This window comes from Bombina bombina, chromosome 1 (genome assembly GCF_027579735.1).
Source record: "Bombina bombina isolate aBomBom1 chromosome 1, aBomBom1.pri, whole genome shotgun sequence".
NCBI lineage: Eukaryota > Metazoa > Chordata > Amphibia > Anura > Bombinatoridae > Bombina > Bombina bombina.
This window is the reverse complement of record NC_069499.1, coordinates 22,311,488-22,333,136: the sequence shown is the minus strand read 5'-3', so window position 1 is coordinate 22,333,136 and position 21,649 is coordinate 22,311,488. Positions and strand designations below refer to the sequence as shown.

Below are 21,649 nucleotides of genomic sequence, written 5' to 3'. Positions count from 1 at the left end.
GTATAAAAGCAAACTCAACGATATAATATATAAAGATTGCAAAAAGATGGCTCTCAAGCTCAAACAGCAACACTTTGAGGGTAATAATAAGTGCAGCAGACTGTTCGCTAGGAAACTAAAACGAAAGATAAATAAAACACATATCCTGAGAATTAAGGACTCCAACGGGAGGGAGCAGGTGTCGTCCAAAAATATAGCAGAGGCATTTCGTACATATTACAAGAACCTTTATAATTTGCAGGAACCACCATCAGAGCATATAGATGGGTTCTTGGATGATCTGAACTTCCCTGAACTAAAAGAGGAGGATAGGGCCTACCTAGAGGAACCTTTCACGCTAAATGAAATTAAAAAAATAATTAAGGATCTCCCAAATGAGAGAGCACCAGGGCCGGATGGCTACACAACATATTACTATAAAAAATATATAGACATACTCACACCACATCTGCTGGATTTATTCCAGACGTTATCAGAAACAAAACCATTTCTAAAAGAATCCTTGGCAGCTCACATAGTGGTACTCCCTAAGCCGGGTAAAACAAGTGACAGAGTAGACAACTTTCGGCCTATATCATTACTTAATAATGATATTAAGATTTACGCCAGATTGTTGGCTAATAGATTGAACTCCATTATACCGCGCATAATAGCTAGAGATCAAGTAGGGTTTGTAGTTAATAGAGAAACAAGGGATAACACTGTGAGAGCGGTGGACTTAATAGACTATGCAGTGTCGAGGGACATACCACTAGTACTGATCTCCACGGACGCGGAGAAAGCTTTCGACCGCGTCCGGTGGAGATTTTTGCAGGCGACACTTAATAAATTTGGTTTGGGGAACCCATTTATATCAAAGATCATGTCATTATATAGGTCTCCCTCGGCACAGGTGCGGGTCAATGGTACATTGTCCCAACCCTTCTTGATACAAAATGGCACAAGACAGGGATGCCCCCTATCCCCCCTGCTGTTTGCGTGTGTGGTGGAGGCTCTAGCTATATCGATAAGAAAGGACAAAGATATAGAGGGAATCAAAATCGGAGAAAACAATTATAAAATCATGCTGTATGTGGACGACATCTTGTTCACTCCCACAAACCCACTCATATCGGTGCCCCTGACATTAGAACACCTGAGGGAATTTCAGCTGGCATCAAATTTCCTAATTAATAAATCAAAATCGGAGATACTTAATATCTCCCTCCCACATACACAACTCTCTCAGCTGAAACTAATTTGTCCTTTTAAGTGGCAAGAAAAATCACTGCGGTACCTAGGAATCCACCTAACAAATAACACAAAAGACTTGTTTCAGGTAAACTATATCCCACTACAGAGAACAGAAAAATCATAGCCGATCTCTCCTCGTGGAGGTCACGTCACACGTCGTGGATAGGGAGAATAAATATTTTTAAAATGAATGTCCTTCCACGCTTACTGTATGTAATGCAAGCCCTGCCCGTGCCCCTGCCGAGCTCCTTTCTTCCATCACTACAGGCAAAAATATTAGAATTTGTCTGGAACAAAAAACACACAAGAATTAACAAAAATATTATGTGTACACCTCTTCACAGTGGAGGTTTGGGATCCCCTGACATACTGAAATACAACCTAGCTATCCACTTGCAAAGGATCCTCGATTGGTCACATAACTTCCACAATAAAATATGGGTTCAAATAGAACATGAGATAATGGGCTTTAACCACCTGAGAACGCAATGCTGGACCTCCCAGGGAGGTTTATTTAAGGACAATAACATAAATCTACTGTGTGGAGAGACTTTTAGAGTTTGGGATAGAGTGCTACAAAAATTTCCGCACATATCATCTAGGTACTCACCACTAACACCACTACTCGAAAATAGAGAATTCCTACCGGGGTTGAACTTACCCTCTTACAGCACGGATACAACACATAGAACCTTACAAGTATTCCAATTGGGAAATGAGATTAAACTACACACGAGAGGAGAGTTGATAGCAAAAGGTCTTTTAATCTTCAATAATTGGCTATTCCATCACCAATGCACTTTGTACATTTTTAGGCATATCGATAGAAGAAACCTAATAAGACCATTGACACAATTTGAAACGCTATGCGCTGCGTCAGAACCTACACAACACTCCCTATCGTTGTTATATAAACTATTACAAATACAACCCCCGGGTCATGTCCCTTACTATGTGGAGAGATGGGGAGAGGAGTTAGGCATAGACATTGACCACAGGGAAGCAAAAAATATTTTTTACAAGGTCTCAAAAGCCTCTATATCAGCTAACATAATAGAGCTAAACCTTAAAATCTTACACAGGTGGTACATGACTCCAGTTAGGATACATAAACTATTTAACACGCAAAATGATGTATGCTGGCGCTGCGGATTAGAAAAGGGAACCATGACGCATATATGGTGGTCATGCACTGCCATAGCACCATTGTGGGCAAGCATAGCTACAGAAGCCTCTAAGGTGGTGGGCAAGGCACTACCATTGGATCCCAAATTGTGGCTTTTTCTACACACCCCCAGAAAAGTATCAACAGCGCAGAAAAAGATGCTTCAAATACTAAGTAATGGTTTGAAAATATTGTTAGCTCAGAGTTGGAAGACACAAAACGTGCCTAGCATAGCTCAGTGGGTACACAAATGTAATGACCTATTAAAGCTAGAAGAGTACCATTATATGAAAGTCAAGTGCAAAGACTTGTATGCACAGTTACTGACACTATGGGAAACATATGTGGCGCAGAGATTTGAACACCAAGGAATAGATAAATGTGGGTGAGTCTCTTTTAGACAACATATGCTGGGACATGGGGGTGCAAGCGTTGTTTTGTAATAAAAAAAAGTCTCTGTGTATTGTTTGTGAGGGAAGATAAATTGAGAAATGAGTATCAGCTCTTGTATAGAGATTTATGTTGTTTAAAAAAAACGAAACAGCTACGCAGTTTAGTTATATCATTTGCTTTTATTGTATATTTACATGGAAATTGTTTCCAGCTCTAGGAACCTGAAGGACTGTTATCCCTAATTCTTTGTTTTTGCATATATTGATAATACTTTGGTTGTTATTGTATTACTTTTCTTCAAATGCTGGAAACACAATAAAGATATTATAAAAAAAAAAAAACGAAACATTTCCTTCATGATTCATATAGAGCATAGACTTTTAAACTTTTATCGAATTTGCTTCATTATCTTGGTAGCCTTTGTTGAAAAGCATACCTAGGTAGGCACAGGAGCTGGGAGATAGCTGCTCATTGGTTGCTTCACATATAAATGCCTCTTTGGCTGACTGATGTGTTCCATTAGCTCCTAGTAGTGCGTTTGTTTAAAAAAGTATGCTCTATTTCAATCATGAACGTCCCTTTAAGCAATTGGTGTGTGGCCAGTACCAGTAGGGCATTGGGGAAAAAATAGTTTTCAGGTTTAAAGGGACACTGAACCCAAATTTTTTCTTTCATGATTCAGATAGAGCACACAATTTTAAGCGACTTTCTAATTTACTCCTATTATCAAATTTTCTTTGTACTCTTGGTATCTTTATTTGAAAAAGCAGGAATGTAAGCTTAGGAGCCGGCTCATTTTTTGTTTTGCACCTGGGTAGTCCTTGATAATTGGTGGCTAAATGCTTAAAATTGCATGCTCTATCTGAATCATGAGAGAAAAAAATTGGGTTCAGTGTCCCTTTAAATTACAAATAAAACCCTAGCACGTTCATGACCTTTTTTACTTTGTATTATTATTATTAATTGCGTTATAGGGAATTACATTTTGAGTTTAATGTCCCCTTTCACTAAATTGCCATTGTCGTTCCGTTGCCCCATTAAGTCTGAGCTTCTAGATAAATTGAAGAACGGACAATTTCTTTGGTTATTGGCGTTTTGTTTTTTTTCTCCATTTGTCTTTGGTAATAGAGATCAGTTGGTGGTCGTTTTGCCGTACGCGATTTAGCATCTTAAGCACAGACCATACGATTCCACATTTTAAAAATAACTACGACAACTAGAAAGTATTAATCTTCTTTAGCAGCCTTGGGTGCGACATTATCACTTCTTCTCCCTCATTACAATTATTGCACACATTTAGATGTGCAGCAGGATGGAAACAGGATGATAATTAGGAAGAGGTCATATTTTAATTAGAATATTTTTTCACTTCTTCAAAATCCGTGAGTCAATGAGCAGCTTATTTCGAGTTCTACGCTGTTCACAGGCATTTTTCATGGTAGATGGAAATTTTCAGCATGAAACATCCCAAGGAACAAAGTTTTCCGTGTGTAATTTAATCCTGTTACTGAGATTGGTTCTTGAGGACTGTTTAATGCATTCAACCTTTTTGGATTTAAAAAAAGTAAATACTCAAGAGCAAAAATTCAGCATTGTCAAGGAGAAGACTTCCATAGTGTGGCCCTGATAGGTTGTGATGTTGGAGGCTCAGCAAGTGTTGTGTTTTTCACCGTTTATCTACAATTTACAGAATATGTTTTAGGTTTTACCTGCTGTACGGATTGACCCGTTTATGTTCCGTAGAGGCCGCCCCCGTATTTTAGAATGTGCGGCTCCCTTCTGTGCTAAACCAGTATTGGCCATCTGCTGAACACCCTACGGATCACACCAGGAAGCAGTAAAAAAAACGGGTTGTTTTGATCTTTTCTTTTTCTCATCAGTCTCCTTAGCATTTAGCTCCCATCATGGGCGCTGTATGTGCTAGCTCAGAGCAGCACTGTTTTAAACTGACTACTGGGGAATCCCTGTTTTTTTAAAGGGTTTAATATTTGTTAATAGACATTAAACACCCAAATTTTCTGTCTTTGTTTTAATCTTTTGGAATGTTTTTTCTTGACTGAAAATAAGTGCTTTAGAGTAGGAAGTCAGAATTAAACTTGAAAATAGAGAATGCAATAAAAAAAATCCAATTTACTTCTATCAATTTGCTCCCCCCTCCTTTTTTGTTGTTGTTGCTATCCTTGGTTAAAGATTGTCTCCTTCATATGTGGGCATACTGGCATAGGCTCAGATATGTGCATGCATTGTTGCCTGCAGCAGTGTGTGTAGCAATAATAGAAATCAACCTGTAGGGGGAGATGTAGAGTACTGTAGCTTCTACCACTTTATTGTATAACTCTATGGTAAACTGAGGTAGTGCAGTATAGTTAGGAAGACTCTGCATAAACTGAAAATGCATCTGTCTTTGGATAGGAGACCTCCAAACAGTGTGTGCAGTAGTAGTAGGGGAATACAGAGTTGTGGGTGTTATTCAGCACTGCTTGTTGCAGATAAAGTGCTGGTTGCTTGTATAACTGCTTTACACACTGATGCATTTGCATGTACCTGAGCCTACCTCAGTATGCTGTCATGGAACACAAGAAAGGCAAAGATAAAGTGGTACATCTAATAAAATAATTACATTGAAAAATGTTTTGAAATTCTGTGCTGTTTGAGATTCTTTAAGGTTTTTTGATCTCCATATCCCTTTAACCCCCACCCCAACAGGTCGGACTTAACTTTGACCAGAGCCCAGTTTTTGGGGTTAACTCCCCTCCCCTCAGGTTGCCTATTATAGGCTGAGTGCACTGGTTCTGTAAGTTACATTGTTGCACACTCTGTCCTTCTCTTCCAGACAAGGGAGTAAACCAGGGCTAGCACATAGGTCATTAGATTTATGCCCGTTTTATATACATATATAACATTATAGAGTTTTAATCATTTTAACAGATTCATTCCCAGTTTTGTTGTATTATTTTTTATATAGTAGAGATTAGCTATATGTGTATAGCACCTCGTGTCACACTTACTAATTGTGCCTAAATGATGCTGTTTATGTCTTAGGAACCCACAAAGAATCACGAGACAGCATCTGCTGTAGTGGTGGAGAGTGGCCCAGTCACTTACCAGCACGATGAGGAGGTTGAGGAGGAGGAAGAAGATGATGAAGAACACTGTATAAGTGCGCTGCAGCTCCTGGGGGGCAGCGGTGAGTTATAGCTGCATAAAACATAAAGACACATTAAGCTTATACATATGGGTTTTTAAAAGTCTAGATTAATAGAATTGATTCATGACATCTTTACTCTGAATCATACAGCTTCAGTAAAGTTCCTCCTATTCTGACTTGAGTTTCTTAAGATTATTATTGGGGCTGTTTGTGTTTTGGGAAGTTACAAGCAATAATGTAGAGAGAAGAGCAATCACTTTCTCTTGCAGCACAACTATCTACAGAAATATCATTGTACAAACAATGATTATATGTAAAGGCCTTTGAGTGCTTAGCAAAATGTTTCCTTTCATACAGGTGGTGAGAGTTAATGATCCATTACTTATGGGAGTTACCTTCCCTACCACTTGGAGGAGGCAAAGATTCCCAAACCCCAAGAGCTCTATATAACCCCTCCCACCTCACACATACCCCAGTCTTTTCTTGGCCTCCACTGGAAGTGGTTGAAGAATGAACAAGTGCATGATTTTATTTAGAGAGAGGGGTGTATTTTGAGGCCCAGTTTCCCCTCAGTGGGCAGTGCTTGTCAGAGGGATGTATTGGTTGCTGCACATATAAATAAAATAGAAACTAAAAAATTTAAAGATTTTAATTACTAAATAGCCTCGATTTTGCAAAGGGTTAATTTCACTGTACTGGATAATGCTCAACTCTTCTGATATTTAAATATTGATCCAGACTTGCTATATGCATATGTTTGGTATTATATGTGGCTTGGGATTGAACCACTGAGGAGTTATTCGGAGAATGAACTTTGTATGGGTGACTCTACTCCAGTAAACTAGGAAAATGTACCATAATGTCTGGAAAGCCTTTTGTTCTTGATGTATAGACTGTGGTTTTTCTTGGTATTCTTTTACAGGATTGCTTGGAGATCAGATTTCTGCTCTTTCAGTTTTGTTTCATATGAAACTTACTAATCTTCCCGATATTCATGGTTTCTTTTACAAGATATGACGAGTCCATGGATTTCATCCTTACTTATGGGATATCGCCACCTGGTCAGCAGGAGGAGGCAAAGAGCACCACAGCAGAGCTGTATATATAGCTCCTCCCTTCCCTCCCACCCCATTCATTCTCTTTGCCTGTGTTAGTGATAGGAAGAGGCAGAGTGAGGTGTTAGTTATAGTTTTATTCAATCAAGAGTTTATTATTTTTAAAGTAGTGCCACAGTGTGCTACTTTGTTCTGGGGTTTAGCCTAGACCAGATCAGTCTCTTCAGTGCAAAAAGAGAAGCATTTGGTGGCTTCAAAGCAATGGGAACTTGTGGGACATAATTCTCACTGCGCCTCCCATAGATTGTATGCTGCCCTTTTAGGGGAAAAATCTGAGAGATCTTACTAATTACCCATTTATATTTCCTGGGCATAGAAGATAGAATGGGCTCAGAAGACATTGGCCACTCTCATTGTGAAGAGAGAAGGGCTCCTTATTCAGGTATGAGCTTTCTCCTTTCTGGGAGACAAGTCTAGGCAGCTGGGGTTCCCCTTGTAAATTTTTCCCGGCGGTTGCATGCACAGAGACATGAAAGCAATGCCGACCGGTTGATACTGTGTATTATTAACCGCTTCTCTCCCTAGGTAATGGAGAGGGTACTTGCGATTATACTGTTGGTTATTGGGGCATTTTGTTACATCTCCCGGAGATTAAGATGGCGACCGGGAGATGTCTGTGTAATGTACTGTATACGCCCACGAAGGGCGGTCCTTGGGGACGCTTTGTCTTTACGCGCCATTTTGCTCTCCCGGCGGGTCATTACATCTTAGCATGACGCCGGGAGGTGCCTATTGTGACTATGTCCGTGATGTGGGCTACTTTATCTATGGACATGTATTTACATGGGGCTTATGTATGTTCTCCCGGCGATTCACTAAGTCTTCCTTGCCGCCCGGGAGTTGTCCGTTACGTCACCACCCAGGAGGGGCGGTCTTTAGGACGCCATTTACTTAGCGTGTTCAGTATCTCTCCCGACAGTTCCATTAAAAACAATTCCGACCTGGAGATGGGTTGTATTTTCTTAGTGTGCACAGACACGTTTCCCTATTGTAGGCTTACTTGGCGACCGACAAAATAAGTCGGATCGTAGCCTTATTTCCCCTGTTGCGGTGAGGAGTCTGGTATGGCTTGGATCATGCCTCTCTAAACAGGGATACTACCGAGGGGTGTTGAGATCTTGCAGTTTGCGCTAGTTTTGCCCTATTGGGTTTTAATGCAGGATATGGAATAAAATAAAAAGAAAAAAGTGTGTGTTTTTCTGTTTAAAATTTAAAGTGACAGTCACATGTTTTCATATGTTCCATTCTGACCTAATTACTCCTTCCTCAGCTATAGCTGTTAGGAGTCTGGTAATTCTGCGCAATTGATTCCAAAAATGTTTTATAAAATTAGTTTTTGACACACAGGAAGTGCTCTGCGGTTGCTTGCAAAGACGTTGCCTTTGATGTACATAGTAACGCTTTGTTGCTACTTTATTACTATGATTATAAGATGGATTGTTTTTCTGCACGACAGAAATAGGTCGTACTTTTACAATTTAAAGTGACAGTGCAAATAATAATAAAAAATAAAAAAAGGTGTACCATTTATTAAGGGTCTTATGGCTGTTTGTTTGTTTCTTCATCCTATAATATGTTACTTTAAGATTTAAAGGACAAGTAACTTTTTTCTGCGTTCAGTTTGCAACTGTTTTTCAACTGTTTGTTTGTTAATTCTCCCTTTGTGATGTGAATAACACAAGCGGAGACAACATGAGCAGCGCCTTGCGACCCTTAAGGGTGATTTGCCGCGCTTTACAAGTACCCAATACATACATATGTATTTCATTAAAGAAACAGTATCGCTTCCTATGGGAAGATTTAGTTCCTTTTGAACCATTTATTGAAATAAACCTAAGTTTTTTTCTGTTCTGTGAGTGCCCTTTTTACTGGTGCCTTGCCTAAATCCTAAGACTGGCAGGTACCCAAATTGGCATATACATTTCTGAAGCTGGTGATGCACTATTGCACGCGACTGTTATTTGCTTTTGCACAATAAGTAAATAGTTACAGTTATAACAGTCAGGGTCATTTTTATTAGGACCCTACTGCTGTTCCTTGGTGTGCATTCTTCCTTTGTGACTTAGGATGGAACAGCAGCACACAACAATTACAACTCTTAACTTAGCTGTTTGTTATAAAGTTTGTTGATATTTCCTTGCAGATTACCTGTTCGGCGGCTAAGAGTTCGGGATTTTCTGTCTTAGCACGCAGTGCCTTATGGTTGAATTTTTTTATCTGCAGATGTGTCGGCTAACTCGTTTTTGAATATTCCTTGCAAGGGGAGGACCCTGTTCGGGGTTAAAGGAGATTATTTCTGACATTACAGGAGGAAAGGGTCTCCTCCTCCTTTAAGATAAGACATCTAAGCAAAGGGGACGACAGAGTAATTTTCGTTCCTTTAGAAATTTCAAGGGAGTCCCCTCTTCCTCTTCCACTAAACAGGAAGGGAATTATTCACTAACCAAGTCCATAAGACCCAGCCAATCTTGGAACTAGGGTAAACAACCCAAGAAACATTAATACACAAAAAGCAGGGTGTTCAGTTATAAACAAGACCCCTAAGTCTCTGTGAGTATATATTAGAGATCACTAATAGGGGTATGTTTGTCCCAATAAATATCCGTGTATAATGGGCAAACAGTCAGAATAGTAATGATATCCAAATCCTAGGGCTCACAGCGTCTCTCTCTAGGAAAGTTTCTTTGGTGTCTAACACGCTCCTCTTCAGCCGAGGTGTCAGTAAGTAATCAACAACAAGTTACTATAGTAGTGCTTGTGAGCCGTTTTCTCTTACCCTCCACTGGTCTAGTGTGGTGCCTGGACGCACTCTGTACTTCCTCATGGACTGGCGATAAGACCCTTCCGGGGGGTGCAGCTTGTGTGTCCTTCCTGGCGTGTGTAGAGATTCGGTCGTATGCGTAGTGTGGCGCACCTCCTGGCGCGTCTCCCATGACGTTGCCGTTGCTAGGCACTTGGGTGGGAGCTAAACACAAGTAAGGAAGAGAGAGAACCTGTGTCCGTGATAGGAGGAGCAAATGAGGCAGCGGATCCGTGAGCGGTATACCCAACCGTTAGTGAACAAAATAGCAAAAAGAGAAATAAGATGCACTGTCTCCAAGTAAACAAGTAAAGTCAAATAAAAAAAAAGAAAAAACAGAAGCGCCACATGGCCCAATATTGTTTGGTCCAAAATTGTAGATCTTAAGATAGACAAACAGACTCACATTTAGGAGAGCACCTCAGTTAGTGCTAATAGGGGCAGTCTGGGATCTATTCGGTCACCCAGAAGACCAACTTCCAGCACAGGAACTGAACTAATGTATCAAGCACCTCTTTTGATGCTAAGGGAGCATGGAGGGATCAATATGGTCACCCAACAGACTTATGGCAGGGTATCCAGGAGAGAGATGATGGTTCCCAGGATGGTCAAAGTAATAAATGTCCTATAGCATGCAGGAGAGCCTCACTAATCCTAGCCTTCTTCACAGAGACCAGGGCGACGCTAATGGGACAGATTTCGAGTGTTGTGCTAACAGCGAAGGATATTGGATTTATTGCACTTGTTGTAGCTGGGAGAGAGAGAGCACTGCAGATTATCATCCAAGCACACATGCAGCTGTGGCAGGTTAGAGACTGCTTGCAAGATATAGGTGTAACTTCAGAAGGAGAAGGCTGCTGCAAATAAACTGCTTATTTGTTATAATCTTGCACACTGAAAGTGAAACACAAAAGCTTCCCCACTATAGGGAAAGAATGAAAGAACAAAGTCCTTATTGTAGCTTAATGATATATTAATTAATCACAAAGGTAAAACAGCAATCCTGAATGAAATGACAGCACAATAGAAATGAGCTGTAGCTTGCACAATATCCAAAAGCTGGAACAAAAGTTTATTTGGAAAGTCCAAAAAAAAATATACTTGTACAAAGTTAATGAGGTCACAGTCAGGAACGCCTGACGAATTTCATGTATGCGTAGATGCGCTTCTTCGGAGGCTCCGAAGAAGCACATCTACGCATGTGCGAAACGCGTCAGGCGTTCCTGACTCTGACCTCATTAACTTTGTACAAGTATATATTTTTTTGGACTTTCAAAATCTCGTCATATCGTTTTTATGCTTACCTGATAAATGTATTTCTTTTACGATATGACGAGTCCACGGCCCACCCTGTCATTTTCTAAGACAGGTCTTTATTTTTGTTAAACTTCAGTCACCTCTGCACGTTGGCTTTTCCTTTCTCTTCCTAAATTCGGTCGAATGACTGGAGTGGGAGGGAAGGGAGGAGCTATATATACAGCTCTGCTGTGGTGCTCTTTGCCTCCTCCTGCTGACCAGGATGGGCGATATCCCATAAGTAAGGATGAAATCCGTGGACTCGTCATATCGTAAAAGAAATACATTTATCAGGTAAGCATACATTTCTTTCATGTAATTGGCAAGAGTCCATGAGCTAGTGACGTATGGGATATACATTCCTACCAGGAGGAGCAAAGTTTCCCAAACCTCAAAATGCCTATAAATACACCCCCCACCACACCCACAATTCAGCTTTACAAACTTTGCCTCCTATGGAGGTGGTGAAGTAAGTTTGTGCTAAGATTTCTACGTTGATATGCGCTTCTCAGCATTGTTGAAGCGTGATTCCTCTCAGAGTACAGCGAATGTCAGAGGGACGTGAAGGGAGTATCACTTATTGAATACGATGTTTTCAACGGGGGTCTATTTCATAGGTTCTCTGTTATCGGTCGTAGAGATTCATCTCCTACCTCCCTTTTCAGATCGACGATATACTCTTATATACCATTACCTCTGCTGATTCTCGTTTCAGTACTGGTTTGGCTATCTACTTTATGTAGATGAGTGTCTTTTGGTAAGTATGTTTTCCTTTATTTAGACACTCTCAGCTATGGTTTGGCACTTTATTTGTAAAGTTCTAAATATAATGTTTGTACTTATATTTGCCATGATTCAGGTTTATCAGTATATTTCCTTTTTGCAGACTGTCAGTTTCATTTTGGGAAATGCATATTTAAAAAAAAAAATTGACTTTCTTTCTAAATTGCGGCTGTTAGGCTCGCGGGTGCGTAAAATGCTATAATTTATTGCGTCATTCTTGGCGCGAGACTTTTGGCACGAGAATTACGCTTGTTGACTATCATCTATGACGCTCGTGTTTGTTACAGACGTTCTTGGCGCCAAAAAATATTTTGTCAGTTGTGGGCGTCATACTTGCCGCCAGATTTCTGACATTATTTAAGTCTTTATTTCATTCTGCTTCTGGTTTTCAGAGGCTTATTTTGTTTGCATTTTTTTCCCATTCCTGAAACTGCCATTGAAGGAAATTGATATTTTGTTTTATATGTTGTTTTTTCTCTTACATTTGCAAGATATCTAAAAAACTGATGACTGAGATAAGTCCTACCAAAGCTAAGTTCATTTATTTTAATGTTATGAATTTTTATCTTTATCTATGGTTTGTAATAAGTTATCATGATAAACTTTTATATGCAGAGTCCATCAGTATTAATGCATTATCTATTGCTATTCTTTTAACATCTAATGTACAAGATATACCTAGGAATTTATAATAATATTTTTCTGATTCTATTCTAAAGGCTTTGTCTGCCAAACCGCCTTCTAATAAAATGTAAAGGTCTTTTTTAAACTTCTCATTTAGGGCTCGCTTCCATTGAGTCGTTAAAAATGGAGCCGTAAGCTACCGAAGCGGCCAACAGCTAAAAGTAATTTACGGCTCCATTTTAGTACCAGGTTTCCATTGAAATATTTTGCGGATAGCGTGCAGTCGCTCTTTTCGTGTAGCTGTAAGTTAACGTTGTGTTAACGCTTCCATCTGATGTCGGATTTCTTGAAAATCAATTAGTTGCTAAGGTAACCCAACCTTACGCTATAGAATTTACGTTTAACGTCCGTGCTCCTTACCGGTGATCACCTCTCAAGAAAAATAAAGATACACTTATCCATATTTTTAATAATCAAATACTATTTTCTAATATAATTATATTTACCACTTCATAAATATAAGTAATATTTATTGCTGCCCTAGGCATAGGTCTAGTTTGCATTCTGTAGATATGTTCTTGCATATTTTATTATATTTAAATATATACTGATATTTCTATTAGAATATAAGTTCAACTATTTCTATACATGAGACAACAATAAATATTACTTATAACAATTTATTTCTACATTATTATTATTAATTATTTGCAAGTTTTATAATTTCAATAGAAAATAGGTCTCAAAAAGCACAATTTTCCTCTTTTACACCTAGTTTAGCTGGGTGTAATATTTCTCAATGTATCGACAGCCTCCGACAGTGTATTAACGGTTAGCGCTTTCATTGGAAACCTGGTACAATTTATCGATTAACGGCTTCTATTACTTTCTGTGGGACGCGAAGATCTTTTCGGCAGCCGAAGTCCGGCTGCCGATATTGATGTATAACGCGCCGTTGGAAACAGTCGATAAACGATATTGCTTCCGACAGCATATTTATCGGTTTGCGAGTGCACGCAAACTGAATTACGACTCAATGGAAGCGAGCCCTTAGTTGATGAATTTTCAAATGACCGACAACATACTGAATTATCCTTCTCTGATGATGATTTATCTCATTCAGAATATCCTTCATCAGATATTGACACTAAAATCTACTTTTTTACTTTTAAATAGAGTACCTTCGTTCTTTGTTGAAAAGGTGTTGATTATATTGGATATTGGGGAGACTAGTCCTTTTGATTTTAAGACTAGCAAACATTTAAATTCTGCTTATTAACCTCCTGTGGTTTCTTCAGAGGTTTTTTTCCAGTTCCTGATACTAGGGAATGGAATAGGCCTGGGACTTCTTTTATTCCTTTTTTAAGGTTTTTAAATTGTATCCTTTGCCAGCAGTTAGTTTGGAGTTTTTTGGGGAAAGATCCTCAAAGTTAATGGGGATATCTCTACCCTATGGAAAATAGTATTTATTTTTAAGTTCCTTCAGATGGGAAACTTGTGTCTTATCTAAGGAAAATTATTTTATTTTCAGGTCCTTTTCTTAGGTCTGCAATTTATTTGGCTGGCGTTGCAACTGCTTCAACTTTTTGGTTGGATACTTTAGCGCAACAAGTATCGGATTATGATTTGTTTAGCATTGTTAAGTTGATTCAACATGCTAATAATTTAATTTGTGATGTAATTTTTTAATATTTTCACAATTGAGGTTAAATCTATGTCTTTAGCTATTTTAGCTAGAATAACTTTGTGACTTAAATCTTGGAATGCTAATTTGATTTCTTTTTTTCCAAGGTAATAAATTATTTGGTTCACAATTGGATTCAATACCTTCAACTGTTACTCTGGGGAAAGGAGTTTTTTGCTTCAAGATTAAGTTCTAAGAGTAAATCTTAAGCGTATATTAGTTTTTGTTCTTAATAAGGAACGGAATCCTAATTCTTCCCCAAGTAACATGTTTCTAATTGGAAGCTTTCTTCAAAATGGAATGTATTCAAGCCATTTAAAAGATCAAAGTCAGCCCCCAATTTTGCATGAAGGTGCGGCCCTTATTCCAGCTTAGCTGATAAGGGGCAGGTTAAGACTTTTCTAAATTTGTTTGGTTCAATTCGGTCCAAACTTCTTAGATTGGGGTACAAAATAGGATTCAGAGTAAAACCGCCTGTGAGAAGTCTTTTTCTCTCTAGCATATTCCAGCTATTCCAGTAAAGGCTCAGACTTTCCTGAAGTGTGTTTCAGACCTGGAGTTATCTGGGGTATTCATACAAGTTCCATTTTAGGAACGGGGTCTGGGGTTTTGTTCAGAACTATTCATTGTCCCAAAGATAAAAAATCTTTTTGAATTGTCATATTAGAGTACCATCTTTCAGAATGGTGTTTATATGGTCTATTCTGTGTTTTGGTCAGCAAAGGCATTATTTGCCTACAATAGACTTACAGGATGCATATCTTCATATTCTGTTTTCATTCAGATTATTTTCATTTTCTGAGATTCTCTTTTTTAGACAAGCATTACCAATTTGTTGCTTTTCCTTTCTGGCCTAGCCACAGCTCTAGGAATCTTTTCAAAAGGTTCTCTGTGTTTCCTTGTTTGGACGATATTGTGGTATTTGCTCAGTCTTTTCGTTCTGCAGAATCTCATACGTTTCAACTTCTGTTGTTTCTTCAAGGACATGGTTGGAGGATCATTTTACCAAAAGTTCCTTGATTCCTCAAGACAAGGGTCACCTTTTTTAGGTTTCCAGATATATTGTGTCAATGTCTTTGTTTCTAACAGACAAGAGACAATTTTTATTGGGTTCAGCTTGTCGGAACCTTTAGTCTCTATTATTTCCTTCAGTGGCTATATGCATGGAAGTTTTAGGTCTCATGACTGCAGCATTGGATTCGATTCTCTTTGCTCATTTTCATAAGAAACCTCTCCAGTTTTTAATGCTGAATTAATGGTGCAAGGTATATTATTCCACGATATCACATTTAATATCCTTGAATCCCAATATTCAGCTATTTCTGACTTGGTGGTTAGATCACCATCGTATAGTTCTACGGGTTTCTTTGGTTCATCCAACCTGGACCGTGATCACAACAGATGCAAGTCTTTTAGGTTGGGAAGCTGTCTGGGGATCTCTGACAGCACAAGGAGTTGGAAATCTCAAGAGGCGAGATTATCTATCAATATTTTGGAACTCCGTGCAATTCTCAGAGTTCTTCAGTTTTGGCTTCTATTTGAAGAGAGAGACGTTTTATTGGTTTTCAGACAGACAATGTCACAACTGTGGCATATGTCAATCATTAGGGTGGGACTCTCGGTCCTCAGGCTATGAAAGAAGTATTTTGGATGCTTGCTTGGGCAAAATCCAGCTCCTGTCTAATTTCTGCGGTCCATATCCCAGGTATAGACAATTGGGAAGCGGATTATCTTTGTCATCAAGCTTTACATCCGGGAGAATGGTCTCTTCACCCAGATGTCTTTTTTTCAAGTTGTTCAGATGTGCGGGCTTCCAGAAATAGATCTGATGGCATCTCATCTAACCAAGAAACTTCTCAGGTACCTATCTAGATTCAGGGATCCTCAGGCGGAAGCAGTGGATGCATTGACACTTCCTTGGAGTTATCAACCTGCCTATATTTTTCCGCCTCTAGTTCTTTTTCCAAGAGTGATTTTCAAAATCATCATGGAGCAATTGTTTTTGCTGCTGGTGGCTCCAGCATGGCCGTTCAGGTTTTGGTATGTGGATCCTGTTCGGATGTTCAGTTGCCAACCTTGGCCATTTCCATTAAGGCCAGACCTTCTATCTCAAGGTTTGTTTTTTCCATCAGGATCTCAAATCATTAAATTTGATGGTATGGAGATTGAATGCTTAGTCATAGAAGTTTCTCTGACTCAGTGGTTAAAACTATGTTGCAGGCTCGTAAATCTGTGTCTAGATTTATTATCGAGTTTGGAAGACTTACATTTCATGGTGTTCTTCTCATAAATTCTCTTGGCATTCTTTTAGAATTCCTAGAATTTTTCAGTTTCTTCAGGATGGTTTAGATAAGGGTTTGTCTGCAAGGTCTCTGCTCTTTCTGTTATGTTCCACAGAAAATTGCTAAACTTCCTGATATTTATTGTTTTGTACCGGCTTTGGTTCGTATCAAGCCTGTCATTAAATCAATTTCTCCTCCTTGGAGTCTTAATTTGGTTTTGAAGGCTTTACAGGCTCCTCCGTTTGAGCCTATGCATTTTATGGACATTAAATTACTTTCTTGGAAAATGTTGTTCCTTTTGGCCATCTCTTCTGCTAGAAGAGTTTCTGAATTATCTGCTCTTTCTTGTGAGTCTCCTTTTCTGATTTTTCATCAGGATAAGGCGGTTTTGCGGACTTCGTTTAAATTTTTACCTAAAGTTGTGATCTTTAACAACATTAGTAGAGAAATTATTGTCCCTTATTTGTGTCCTAATCCTAAAAATTCTCTGAAGAGATCCTTACATTCTTTGGATGTGGTAAGAGCTTCGAAATATGTTGAAGCTACTAAAGTTTTCAGGAAGACTTCTAGTCTATGTGTTATCTTTTCCAGTTCTAGGAAAGGTCAGAAGGCTTCTGCCATTTCTTTGGCATCTTGGTTAAAGCTTTTGATTCATCATGCTTATTTGGAGTCGGGTAATTCCCCGCCTCAGAGGATTACGGCTCATTCTACTAGGTCAGTTTCCACATCCTGGGTTTTTAAGAATGAAACTTCTGTTGATCAGATTTGCAAAGCAGCAACTTGGTCGTCTTTGCTTACTTTTTCCTAAATTCTACCATTTTGATGTTTTCTCTTCTTCAGAAGCAGTTTTTGGTAGAAAAATACTTCAGGCAGCTGTTTCAGTTTGATTCTTCTGCTTATATTTTCAGTTTTTTTCATTATATGATTAAAACTTTTGATTTGGGTCGAGGATTATTTTTTCAGCGGAATTGGCTGTCTTTATTTTTATCCCTCCCTCTCTAGTGACTCTTGCGTGGAGTTCCACATCATGGGTATTTGCTATCCCATACGTCACTAGCTCATGGACTCTTGCCAATTACATGAAAGAAAACATAATTTATGTAAGAATTTACCTGATAAATTAATTTCTTTCATATTGGCAAGAGTTCATGAGGCCCACCCTTTTAATGGTGGTTATGATTTTTTTGTATAAAGCACAATTATTCCAATTCCTTGTTGATGCTTTCGCTCCTTTCTTATCACCCCACTTCTTGGCTATTCATTAAACTGAATTGTGGGTGTGGTGGGGGGTGTATTTATAGGCATTTTGAGGTTTGGGAAACTTTGCCCCTCCTGGTAGGAATGTATATCCCATACGTCACTAGCTCATGGACTCTTGCCAATATGAAAGAAATGAATTTATCAGGTAAATTCTTACATAAATTATGTTTTCTTTTTTGTCCGGGCTTTAGTTTGTATCAAACCTGTAATTGGAAGTTGAACTTGGTATTACGAGTTTTGCAAGCACCTCCTTTTGAACCTTTACATAAGATTGACATTATGCTACTGTCTTGAAAAGTGTTGTTTCTTTTAGCTGTTTCAGCTGCTAGAAGAGTCTCTGAATTATCTGTTCTTTCTTGTGAACCTCCCTATCTGATCTGGATAAGGCAGTTTAAGACCTACTCTTGATTTCTTACAAAAGGTTGTTTCTTATGATAACATCAGCAAAGAAATTGTTTTTCCTTCTTTGTGTCCTAATTTTCAGAAAGATTGTTGCATAATTTGGATGTTTTTATGGTGTTAAAGTATTACCTTGATGCTAGGAAGGCCTTTAAATAAACTACTAGTTTGTTCATTCATTTTACTGGCTTTAGGAAAGGACAGAAGGCTTCTGCTGTTTCTTTAGCTTCTTGGTTGAAAGGTTTGATTCACAAGGCTTATTTGGAGGCAGGTCAGCCTCCATCACAACGGATTACTGCTCATTCTACCAGATCAGTTGCTATTTCATGGGCTATTAAGAATGAGGATCAAATTTGTAAAGCAGCTATTTGGTGGTATTTGCATACTTTTATGAAATTCTACCATTTTTATGTTTTTGCTTCTTCTGGTGCAGCTTTTGGCAGAAAGAGGCTTCAGGCAGTTGTTTCAGTTTGATTCTTGTCTGTTTCATATTTTTAAGTGTATTTAAAAATATATATATTTTATTGGGGTTCGGGGTTGTGGATTTAATTTCTCAGTGAAAAAGATGTTTTTAAACCCCTCCCTTTATGGATTATGGACTCTCACCACCTGTACAAAAGAAAAAATAATTTATGCTTACCCGATATATTTCTGTCCTAAGACATGGACAGTCCACAACGTCATTCCAATTACTAGTGGGATATTCACTCCTGGTCAGCAGGAGGAGGCAAAGAGTACCCCAGCAAAGCTGTTAAGTGTCACTTCCCTTACCCATAACCCACAGTCATTCTCTTTGCCTCTGTCAATGGAGGACGTGAAGTTGGTGTCTGAAGATTTTTATTTCTTTTTCAGGTACTTTTTCCTGCAAGCAAGAATTTGGATTTAGCTGTGTCCACGTCAATCTCTTGAGTAAGAATTGTGGTGGCTTTTAAGCAGTTAGAAAGTGGTGAGGTGGTCCTTGCTTTGTTTTCTAACATATTTGCTGCCCTTGGTATAAAAAGCCAGAGTTGGTTACTCTGTTCTTTTTTTTTTCTACAGGTCTCTGATAGGAGTATGTGTCCTTTCACACCTTGTGAGCTGTCTTCCTGCCCAACAGTTGGATTTGCAGGTACGTGCTTTTGCCTCCTAGGTACTGGAGACTTGCACTCTATGTATCTGCATTGGATTTCTGGGACATATATAAATCCTTTATAGAGGGTTTGTTTCTGGACAGTGTGGAGGCACTTTTTTTTTTTTTTTTCATCAAATAATTTTTATTATTTTCAAAGCAAGATCAAATTGAAAATCACACATAACAAGTGTACAAGAGCGTAGTGCCAAGCGTACGGACATTGATCACATATACAATAGCATATACATTAGGGTCATATAACACATTATGATATCTATTAAAAGCACTCTATTCCAAGATTTGTTAGGTCAGGTGGAGAAGTATTAAACATATTATATTAAAGCAAATATTCCAGTCATAATTGCCTGTATCAACAATTTTCGGGTATATCTTTGTTTATTTTCAGGATTTAGGTGGTCTGCTGTTCCCAAATAAAAATTATATCTACAATAGCATCCTGTTTTCTCTTATATGTATAATATACTTTTTCCAATTCAAGCACATGACTCACCTCCTTTACCCACATAGTGTATGAGGGGACAGCAGTTTTCTTCCAGAACCTAGGGATCAGGCGTCTGGCGCAGCTAAGCATACATTGTAGTAATTTCTTTCTATATACACATGGAATTTTAGGGATATCACTCAGCAGTACCAGATTTGGTGTGAGCACTACAGGTCTACCCAACACCCTATCGATATGTTTATTTATGCTGTCCCAGTAAGGTCGGAGGCAAGGACAGGACCACCAAATGTGCGAAAGAGTACCCACCCCCCCCACAGTGTCTCCAACAAAGTGAGGACGAATTAGGAAAAATGCTACGTAAGCGGTGGGGGGTCAGATACCACCTCGAAAGAAGTTTGTAGTTTGTTTCCACCACTGCCATTGATAGGGAGGATTTTTTGGTCTCTAAAAAAATCCGCTGCCACTGGGTGTCTGTGATTACTATGTTTAATTCTTTTTCCCATTTTATGATATACGTGGGTTTTTTACTAGGGAAAGTTCCTCTGAGAAGTTTATATACAATGGACATATGGGATTTAGTGACTGAGGTAGTTGTACACAGTGTTTCAAAGGGGGTAAGAGGTCTGACAAGATTAGCCTTATGGGCACTATTATGAATAGCATGTCTAATTTGAAAGTATGGGAACCAAAGGTGGAAAGGAGCACCTAGAAGTTGATGGATATCAGCTTGGGATCTAATTTTGGAGTATCATGTGTGCTGGTATGTTAGTAGGTTTACCGTCTAGACGTGGTGAGGGAAAAGTGTGTGCTTGTAGCAATAAGGGGTTATTGAGCACAGGGGATAGAGGGGAAATGGGAGTCGAAATCGGATTCTCTTCAGTTAGAGTTTTATCCCATATTTTAAGGGTAGAAGCTATATAGTAGTTTCCCCAAATTTCTGATGGTCTATTTCTGTGCGGGATCCAGCACTGGTCACCCAGATTCAGGCCACCCACCAGAGATGTTTCTATCTGTATCCAGGGTTTCTCTAGGGGGGAATGTTTCCATGCAACTATGCGAGCCATATGTGCGGCTTTATAATAATACATCAGGTTTGGGGATCCCAGTCCTCCATCTTCTCTCTTTAAAAACAGGGTGTTCCTGGCCACCCTGGCTCTCTTGTGATCCCATATAAATAAGTCGAACATTTTTTGTTGTTTTATTAAGTACTGAGTGGGGAGATCTAGTGGGAGGACCTGGAACAGATATAGATATTTAGGAAGGAGGTTCATTTTTATCGTATTAATACGTCCAGCCCAAGAAAGGTGGCCCTGTTTACTCCAAAGCTCTAGGGATTTATTAGTTTCTATTTGGAGAGGTATATAATTAAGATTAAACAATTCCGTGTGGTTAGGAGATATGTCTATCCCTAGGTATCTAATTTTGCTAGTTATCTGGAATGAGGTGTTATTTGTTATATACTGTACCTCGTCCTCTGCAAGATGTAAGGGTAATATCATAGACTTTTCCATGTTGATGGAGAAGTTGGAAACCAATTTATAACTTTCTAGTTCTCTGAGTATGGTGGGGATAGAAGAAAGTGGAGAGCTTATTGTAAATATAATGTCATCAGCATATAAAAGACATTTTTGACAAATCTCTCCAAAAGTGACTCCGTGAACAAGGGGATTACTTCTAATTCGCGCCGCCAATGCCTCCACCGCCAGAGCGAATAGGAGAGGGGATAGGGGACATCCCTGACGTGTGCCATTATTTATGTGGATTTTTTGTGAGAGTGTATTGTTTGCGTTAACGCGCGCTGAAGGGGCAGAATAGAGTACTTTAATGCAAGCAATTAATTTTTGCGAGAATCCAAACCTCGACAGGATGGACCAGAGAAAATCCCAGTCCACC

At 38.9% G+C, this 21,649-nt stretch overlaps 1 protein-coding gene across 1 annotated transcript in view; it reads left to right on the top strand.

The window, feature by feature from the left end:
- BRF1 (BRF1 RNA polymerase III transcription initiation factor subunit) overlaps positions 1–21,649 on the top strand; it is a 687,556-nt gene that overhangs the window by 650,974 nt on the left and 14,933 nt on the right. Inside the window, exon 13 of the mRNA XM_053697273.1 lies at positions 5,834–5,978. Within this exon, the coding sequence (XP_053553248.1) occupies positions 5,834–5,978 (145 nt within the window). The remainder of the gene's footprint in view (positions 1–5,833; positions 5,979–21,649) is intronic.